Here is a 9,682-nt window from a genome sequence, read left to right as displayed (position 1 = left end):
GTAGGTATGCGCTCCCGGGCTTGCATTCCCAGAACCCCCCAAGTGCCGAAAGTGCAGAAGCTGTCCAGGTTTGGGGTTTGATCCTGGAACGTCCCGCTTTTCCTTAAAGGTACAGGTAAAGGGACCCCTGACCATTAGGTCCAGTCGCGGCCGACTCTGGGGTTGCGGCGCTCATCTCGCTTTATTGGCCGAGGGAGCTGGCGTACAGCCAGTGGGTAGCGTGGGGGGTGCAGGGGGGCCCGGGCACACCGGGCGCAACATCTGGGGGTTAGGGTTAGGGGGCGCAAATCCACGAGTTACAGGGCACAAATCCATGTGTTAGGGGGCACAAATTACTTGCCTTGCTGACAACCCACGCTACGCCACTGCGTACAGCTTCCGGGTCATGTGGCAAGCATGACTAAGCCGGTTCTGGCAAACCAGAGCAGCACACGGAAACGCAGTTTACCTTCCCGCCAGAGTGGTACCTATTTATCTACTTGCACTTTGACGTACTTTCAAACTGCTAGGTTGGCAGGAGCAGGGACCAAGCAACAGGAGCTCACCCCATCGCAGGGATTCGAACTGCCCACCTTCTGATCGGCAAGCCCTAGGCTCTGTGGTTTAACCCACAGCACCACCGGCGTCCCTCGCTTTTCCTTAGGATGTCCCTATTTCCATCGGGGCAATGTTGGAGGGCATGGTAGGACGTCCCTGTTTTCACTGGAAGGTATGCAGTTATGTGAACCCCCCCCCCCAACCAAGGAGATAGGGAACTATACAGCCTTTGGAAGACACCTGAAGGCAGCTCTGTATGCGGAAGTTTTAAAATGTTTAACTTTTATTATGTTTTTATAGATGTTGAAAGCCACCCAGAGTGGCTGGGACAACCCAGTCAGATAGGTGGGGTATTAATATTATTATGATTGTTATTATGGAATGGGACATACCTATTTTCATCAGAGAAATGTTGGAGGGTATGCCTTATCCCTCCGATGGAAATAACGGGGGAGAGTTGCATGGGAGGAAGTGTTAAACACTTTCCCTGAGCCCGAGGCCCACGGGCTTAGCACGGGCCTTCTGACTCAATTTGGAACAATGGTGGTGCCTGTTGATATTTGGTTATTTGTCCCAACGCTATTCCTTCTGTCTTCCAAGGAGGGTGGGATCTCCAAGTAGTCTTGCGTCCAGACACAGCGATGATTCTTGATCCAATGTGCGTGACATGTCGACACCTTTTGCAGTAGACCCTGCATATTTTTAAGCAGAGGTTGGACAGCCATGTTGTCATGGATGCTTGAGCTGAGATTCCTGCATTGCAGGGGGTTGGACTAGATGACCCTTGTGGTGCCTCCCAACTCTAAAGTTCTGTGATTCTATTTGAGCAAATGGGGCGCTGCTCCAGCAACCTCAGTCTGGCCTCAGCCCCAGGCCCCACCATCCTGCCTTCTTGCTTGCCGCCAGAGAGGGGGTTGTACTGCTTATTGCTTTCTTCCTCTTGCTTCTCCTCAGTCTCCGAATTGTTCTTATTGGGCTTGTTGCAGGGAAGAGGAGGGGACCAACATGAGTTGGGTCTGCCTATCCATGGCTCTTACTGCCTATCACTGAATTCCTCCTACTTTTGGACCACCCTGCCTTCCACCAGCCCCAATGGACAGCCGCCCTACTGGACAACTGCAGTATTGGAGACAGGGGGGAATTATTATTATTATTATTATTATTATTATTATTAAATTAAATTTGTATACAGTGGTACCTCTGGTTACAAACATAATTCGTTCCGGAGGTCCATTCTTAACCTGAAACCGCTCTTAACCTGAGGTACCACTTTAGATTTCTATTCTCATCCTGAAGCAAAGTTCTTAACCACTTTAGCTAACGGGGCCTGCTGTGCTGCCGCTGTGCGATTTCTGTTCTCATCCTGAGGTAAAGTTCTTAATCCAAGGTACTACTCCTGGGTTAGCGGAATCTGTTACCTGAAGTGTTTGTAACCCGAGGTGTTTGTAATCCGAGGTAACACTGTACTACCCTTCATGGACATGTGCATATCTGACACAATTGTGCAAGCAAGTGTAGTGATCTAGGATGAGAGTTTGAAACTTGAAAAAACACGTAACTTTAAACAACTTCCCATATGGTAACTTCAGAATCCTGATTGCATTTCCATACAATATGCCGACACTTCAGTTCCCTGAATTAACTCGAGTTCCTTTTCAGTGTTGTGTTGTGTTGTACTGTTGCCTGAAGGATGTGATTCCCCTCAATGATGCTCTAACAGGCTGCCTGTTCTCCTCTTCCTCACAGCTGTTCTGTCCTTCATAGCCCAGGCTCTGTAAAGCAAACTCTGTACAATGATTTTTGGGAAGAATGGTCTAGTCTTGTCAGGAAAGCAGATTCAATTCACACTTCTTGTAAGCGAGGGGTGGACTTTCGTGATCTATGGAAATATAAGCAAGGCCAAAATTGGGCGCCCCAAAATGGATCTTCTTAATTATGGATCTTCTAAATCTTCCACCCCCTTGGCTTGGCATCCTGCATTGTCCTGCAGCATAAATAAGTCTGTCCCAATGTATATATTCCTTCTAGTAAAGCCGAATACTCCTTCCTGACAATGGCTAACCCAATAGCTTTCACTTCTTAAGCTGTTGGGTGTGCTTGTAACTTATTTTAAAAACTGCACACAGCTCCAGGGATCAGGTTGTATAACTGCTCTTGCATACCACTAAGGTTGGGGTTGCATGTGTGAAATATACTCAGAGTCGCAAAGTGATTTCATGCTCTTTATTCAGCTCATAGTGGTGAGGAGGAATGAATGAATGTCCCCTCAAAGTATCTGCTTTATATACATTATTTACACAATGGGCTGCACATGATTGGCTAATTCCAGGATTCTACTGTAGGCCAATCAGGTTGTGGATTCACTTCTATCTGGAGCATGATTGGGTGGTTCCTGCTAACCAATCATACTGCTGCATTGTTCTAGGACCAATCAGACTGCTGCATTCTGAATCCTATTGTTCTAGGACCAATCAGACTGCTGCCTTTTGGAGCCTATTGTTCTAGGACCAATCAGACTGCTGCAGTTTGGATCCTATTCAACTCAGTACATAACACCCCTCCCCTCTAAGTTCCAGTCCTGCCCGGAAGGTCGCATTCATAGTCCTCAAGGTACGCCGGTGGCCTACGTGTGCGTTGCGGCCTGGGGTGTTCCCTGGTCCGGGGTTCAGGTTCTGGCTCGTGTTCCAAGGATGGGGCTGTTTGGTCTGGCGCAACCGGCTCGCTCAGTCGTGGTTCTGGTTCCGGTGTCCTTTCGGCCTCGCGGGTCCTCTCTGTATTTACTGATTCTGCCTCTCCTGCTTGCCCCTGCTGCTCTATGGGCCTCACTGCCCCACTGTTCCCTTGGGACTCCTCTGACCTGTCCTCCTCCTCCTGGTTTTCTCCCGGGAATCGTCGCCGTATCTGGTCGCAGTGGCGGCGCCAGCATTGCCCCCCATCTGTTAGCACCTCGTACGACACGGGGCCCGTGACCCTGGTGACTGTGGCAGGTACCCATGCAGGGCCTGCCCCAAAATTCTTTGCGTACACTGGGTCCTGGGCCTCGAAGGTCCGGGGGTTCCTGCCTTCCCCCACCACTACCTCATCCTGAGCTCTATCGGGGTGAAGGCGGTCCAATCTGATTGCAAGGCGCCGACCCATTAGTAGTTCAGCGGGGCTCCGGCCAGTCGTTGAGCTGGGGGTGCTGTGCTGTGCTAGAAGGAATGTGGCAAGGCGGTACTCCCAATCCCCTTGCGTCATGCGGCGAAGGGTGTCCTTGGTGGTCCGCACCATGCGTTCTGCTTGGCCATTGGTGGCAGGGTGGAATGGCGCCGAACGGATGTGGCGGATGGCGTTCTGCACTGTGAAGGTTTGAAATTCTCCTGATGTAAATGCAGTCCCGTTGTCTGAGACGAGAGTGTCAGGGAGCCCGTGGGTTGCAAACAGCCTGCGTAGTACCCGGATGGCTGCGGACGTAGAAGTGGACGGTACCAGTGCGACTTCCAGCCATTTGATGTAGGAGTCCACCACTATGAAGAATGTTTTCCCCTGAAAGGGGCCAGCGAAGTCCACATGCAGGCGTGACCATGGTGCTCGGGCGGACTCCCAGGACTGGACTGGGGCCCTTGGGGGATCTGGGCGGGATTCCTGGCAGGCCTGGCAGTGTTTGACCCAGGCCTCTATCTCTCCGTCGATCCCCGGCCACCACACATAACTCCTGGCAAGGGCCTTCATTCTTACTACCCCTGGGTGTGTCTCGTGTAGGGCTGTGAGGACCCTTTTGCGGAGGGGCTGGGGAACAACGACCCTGCTTCCCCATAACAGGCACCCCTTGTGGGCTGACAGTTCATGTTTGCGGGTTGTGTAGCCGGCGAATTCTGGCCCGGGGCTGCGGCTGGGCCATCCCCTCCACACCCAGTCCAGGTCCCGGGAGATGACCCTATCTTTCTTGGAATGGTGTGCAACTTCTTGTGCCTGAATGGGGCGGTCAGGAAGCAGCTCCAGGCTCATAACCTCTTGTGCAGGTGCTGGGTCGGGGCCTGTTTCCGGTAGTGGTAGCCTGCTGAGGGCGTCTGCATGGCCCATCGCCTTTCCAGGGCGGTGAATCAGTGCATACTGGTAGCTGGCAAGGAAAATTGACCACCTGAGGACGCGAGGAGACAGCACTTGGGGGGTCTGCTTTTCGGGGGCAAACAAGCCAAGCAACGGCTTGTGGTCAGTCACCACGGTGAAGGGCCGCCCGTACAAGAAATCATGGAATTTTTTTACTCCCTTCACGATTGCCAGACCCTCCTTGTCGATTTGCGAGTAGTTCCGCTCGGTTTCGTTGAGTGTCTGGGAAAAGTATGCTACCGGTACCTCTCTTCCATCCGGGAGTTGGTGTCCCAGGACAGCGCCGATGCCATAGGGCGAGGCGTCGCATGCTAGCACCACCGGCAGCCTCTCGTCGAAGTGTGCCAAGACCGAGTTTGAGACAAGCAAGTCCTTGACTGCCTGGAATGCGGCCTCCTGGCGCTGGCCCCACACCCAAGGGGCCCGCTTGTCCAGGAGTCTGTGTAGGGGCTCCGCTACCGCCGCCTTGTGGGGAAGGAAGGAATGGTAAAAGTTCAATAATCCCAAGAAGGCCTGAAGTTCAGTCTTGTTCTTGGGCGCTGGGGCATCACAAGTGGCCCGTACCTTGTCCCCAGTCGGGTGAACCCCTTCTGCATCCACCATAAATCCCAGAAAGTCCACTTGAGGCACTCCTAGTAGACATTTTTCCCGCTTCACCTTGAGACCCGCCATCTGGAAACGGTGCAGAACAGTGCGGAGGCGGTCCTCAAACTCCTCTGGTGTGGGCCCGGCAATCAACACATCATCAAAGAAGGGGGTGACACCAGGAATCCCTTTAAGGAGAGAGTCCATTAGATTCTGGAATATGCCTGGTGCCACGCTGACCCCGAATTGCAGCCGCTTTACCCTGAACGCTCCTCTGTGCGTCACAATCGTCTGTGCCTCTGCTGTGGCCTCATCTACTGGCAGCTGTTGATATGCTTGGGCCAAGTCCAGCTTGCCAAAAATTTTCGACCCAGCCAGGGTGGCAAGGACATGGCTGACCACTGGCACTGGGTATGCATGGGCCATGAGGGCCTTGTTTATGGTACATTTGTAGTCTGCGCAGATGCGGACCGAACCATTAGGCTTGACGGGTGTGACGATTGGGGTTTCCCAGGGGGCATTAGGCACCGGCTCCAGCACTCCTTGCTCCATGAGTCGGTCCAATTCCTCGTCTATACGGGGTTTCAGGGCGAATGGGACCCGGCGGGCCTTGAGCCTGACTGGTCGTACTGCGGGGTCAAGCTGTAGAGCAATGGGGGGGCCCGTATACTGTCCCAATTTCCCATCGAAAACCCCCGGAAACTCCTTGCATATGGCGTCCACGTCCACTTGTAAGCTCATGTGGTTCACCCCGGTGATGGCTAGTCCCAGTGGTCCAAACCATGCCAACCCCAGTAAGCTAATGTAGGGGCCCTTGACCACAAGCAAGTCCAGTTGCCGCGTCCGCCCTCGGTATTGCACCCTGAAGGTCCCCACCCCCATTGTGGGGACCTTACGTTTCTGGAAGTCCCGGAGGGTGAATGGGGCCGGCCTGAGTTTGGGACCCCCAGTAGGACACAGTTTCCTTAAGGTCCTTGCCGAGATTATGGATAGAGTTGAACCCGTGTCAAGCTCCATGCGGCATGGGGCCCCCTCTATCTGTACCTCTACATAAATTTTCTCTACGTTGGGGTGGGGCAACTGGTATACCTGGAAGTCTGTGAGCTCCGTCGAGTTGCCTTGGTGCGTTGGGCCCCGGGACCTGGGGCTCTTGGATTGGTCATCTGATGCCTGGCTTCGGGTGGGCCGAGCCCGACACACCCGGGCGATGTGTCCCAATTTTCTGCACTGCCTGCACTCTGCGTTGCGGAAACGGCAGGTCCTCCTCTCGTGACTTTCTCCACAGCTTGCGCAGTTCCCTCCTTCTCGTCGAGGCAGCTGTGGTATGTGGGCTGCTTGAGTGCGCTGCTGTACTCGGTGCACCTCCTCCCTGTCGGATCCCGAGTCGTTGGTGAGGTCTTCGTGGTGGACCCTCGGTTGGGACGGCTGGCTCAGCCGTGCCTCTTGCGTCGACCTCTCAGCAGCTTCCGTTGCCAGGGCCTCCTCCAGAGCGACCTGGAACGTTAGGTTCTTCTTAGCGTAGAGGCGTCGTTGCAGCTTCTCATCCTTCAGGCCACCGACGAGGCGGTCACGAAGCATGTTCTCCAGCTCTGAGAAGTTGCAGAACCGGGCAGCTTGGCGGAGAGAGGTCACAAACCCAGTTATGGTTTCCCCAGGGGCTTGCCGCTTTGCGTAGAAGGCATTTCGACGAGCCACCACTGAGGGCTGTGGCGAAAAGTGCCCCTTCAGCTGTTCCATTATTGTTTTGTATGGAACAGTAGCGACGTCTTCAGGCGCAAGGAGAGCCCGGGCGATTTCAAATGTCTCCTCTCCGCAGACGCTGAAGAATATTGCCCTCTTCTTGGCGTCTTCTTCATCGGTGACCCCTTTGGCTTCTAGGAGGAAGGTGAAACGGGAGGCGTACGCTTCCCAGTCTCCAGATGCTGGGTTGAATGGCGAGAAGCTGCTGTCAGTTGCCATTCTGAGTTCCTTGTGTCCCGGAGCTGAAGCCTGGATACACGGTGCGAGGCAGCGGTGCGGCAGGTGGCGGTGCTGCGGTGCTGTGTGTGGCAGTCAGCTCAGCGGGATCCCATCCTCGTCGCCAGTGAAATATACTCAGAGTCGCAAAGTGATTTCATGCTCTTTATTCAGCTCATAGTGGTGAGGAGGAATGAATGAATGTCCCCTCAAAGTATCTGCTTTATATACATTATTTACACAATGGGCTGCACATGATTGGCTAATTCCAGGATTCTACTGTAGGCCAATCAGGTTGTGGATTCACTTCTATCTGGAGCATGATTGGGTGGTTCCTGCTAACCAATCATACTGCTGCATTGTTCTAGGACCAATCAGACTGCTGCATTCTGAATCCTATTGTTCTAGGACCAATCAGACTGCTGCCTTTTGGAGCCTATTGTTCTAGGACCAATCAGACTGCTGCAGTTTGGATCCTATTCAACTCAGTACATAACAATGTGGAAGTTTGTTTCCACACACATGACCGGATTGGGGCTATCTTATTTTATTTATTACATTTATAAATAACTACCCAGGGCTGTTTATACATAACTGATAAAACAACGGAAGCTTCTAAAAACAATACCAATACAAATCCAGACTGGGATTTTTAAAAAAACCAAATCTCCATTTTTAAAAGTCTTGTTTAAATAAGAAATTAGATAGCCAGATAGACAGCAGAGATGGTGCCTGTCTAGTATTTAATGTGTGTGGGGGGGATTCCACACTAAAGGCCCAATTCCTCCTTATAATATGGTATCCACAGGAGGATTGAGGATATATGAGCCGAGGCAGTCCTTTATGCATCCAGGTCCCAAGCCAGGGGCTCCATGGGGGGGGGGGTAAAAAGTTTGAAGCAGTGGGCTGGGCCCCCTCAATATTTTGCTGCTGTAATGGGCTGCAACAGGCCCCACTATGCCTACCCCCAGCCACAGCTGGCCCCATCAGGCCTTCCTGTGGGTGTGACGGGCCCCATCGGGCCCTCCTGTGGGTGCGACAGGCCCTGTCAGGCCTACCTGCAGCCACACCGGGCCCACCACCACGTAATGTCAAAGTTGGGTGGAACCCAGTGCGTGTGTCCCAGCAATAATAATATAATAATTTATTATTTATACCCCGCCCATCTGGCTGGGTTTCCCCAGCCACTCTGGGCGGCTTCCAACAGAACACTAAAATACAATAACCTATTAAACATTAAAAGCTTCCCTAAACAGGGCTGCCTTCAGATGTCTTCTAAAAGTTTGGTAGTTATTTTTCTCTTTGACATCTGGTGGGAGGGCGTTCCACAGGGTGGGTGCCACTACCGAGAAGGCTGGTTCCCTGTAACTTGGCTTCTCGCAGCGAGGGAACTGCCAAAGGGCCCTCGGCGCTGGACCTCAGTGTTCCAGGTTGTACAGGGCTTTGTATACCAACCTCAGCCTGGGCCAGCCTCAAGGGCAGATTGCATTGAAGTAATCCCACAGGTTACCCTCTCATGAAAGACTGTTCATCCCCGTGCAGAAACCACAAAGCTGGTAAAAGGGATTCCCAGCCACCGAGGTCTCGTGGGCCTCTAATGACCGAGATGGATTCAGGAGCATCCCCCAGACTTCGAGCTATTGACTTTAAACTTATTCGTATTCTCAATTTAGGTGGTTGGTCGCATCGCACCTAGAACCGGCAGATGCCAGGAGGGTTTACCCATGCTTTGATGAACCTGCAATGAAAGCTACCTTTAACATCAGTATTGTTCACCACCCAAGCTATAAAGTGCTTTCCAACATGCCGATTAAGGGTAAGTAAGGGAATGTGGGACTTTCTAATTGTGTGGTGGGACCCGTTAGTAATGGCAGTGGTACTAGGATTATTAATATTGTTGCTATTATAGTTGCTGCAGCCAGGATTGGAAAAATCCCAGGTGCCCTGATCATCTAGGTGCCTAAGATTTTGGTGCTGGACCCTAGGAATCTGATGAAACAAAACTGGGGCCGACTCCCCGCTTGGCCATGGCATTTTTTACACAGGAAACAAGAGTACAGCTTGACTATTAGATCTAGTGGTCACTATATAGAAGGCACCTTTAGACTTCCATTCTGAACTGAGCAAATTTGCCATAATATTCAGTATTAATGCCTATAATAATTGTTCTTTTATAGATGTATCTGAGTATAAAGATGTGAATGAGAGCACATTGAGTACTTTGAGTAATGGGACTGCACTGATGAACTGGACTGTCACAACATTTGAAACAACACCAAAAATGTCCACATATGTCACTGCTTTTGCGGTCTGTGATTTTGATTATGTCACCACAGTGGAGAGGGGCAATGAGGTGAATAAGTCTGCTGAATTTATTATAGACTTTAGCAGCATATACTTGCATTTATGAGTGAATTATGTGTTGCACAATATGCACTGATGTTTAAATTATGGTATAAGATTAAATGGTTTTTTAAAAAATAAATTGCATCCTGAAAACTAATATGCAACATCT

General features: G+C 51.6%; 1 protein-coding gene across 1 annotated transcript in view; it reads left to right on the top strand.

The window, feature by feature from the left end:
• Positions 1-9,682, top strand: part of LVRN (laeverin) — a 41,270-nt gene that overhangs the window by 1,171 nt on the left and 30,417 nt on the right. Inside the window, exons 2-3 of the mRNA XM_081880381.1 lie at positions 8,841-8,983; positions 9,345-9,520. Coding sequence (XP_081736507.1) covers positions 8,841-8,983; positions 9,345-9,520 — 319 coding nt within the window. The remainder of the gene's footprint in view (positions 1-8,840; positions 8,984-9,344; positions 9,521-9,682) is intronic.

Source organism: Podarcis erhardii (assembly GCF_964252035.2).
Source record: "Podarcis erhardii genome assembly, chromosome: 11".
Lineage (NCBI taxonomy): Eukaryota > Metazoa > Chordata > Lepidosauria > Squamata > Lacertidae > Podarcis > Podarcis erhardii.
The sequence above is the reverse complement of the archived record's forward strand: the minus strand, read 5'-3'. Positions and strand labels throughout refer to the sequence as shown.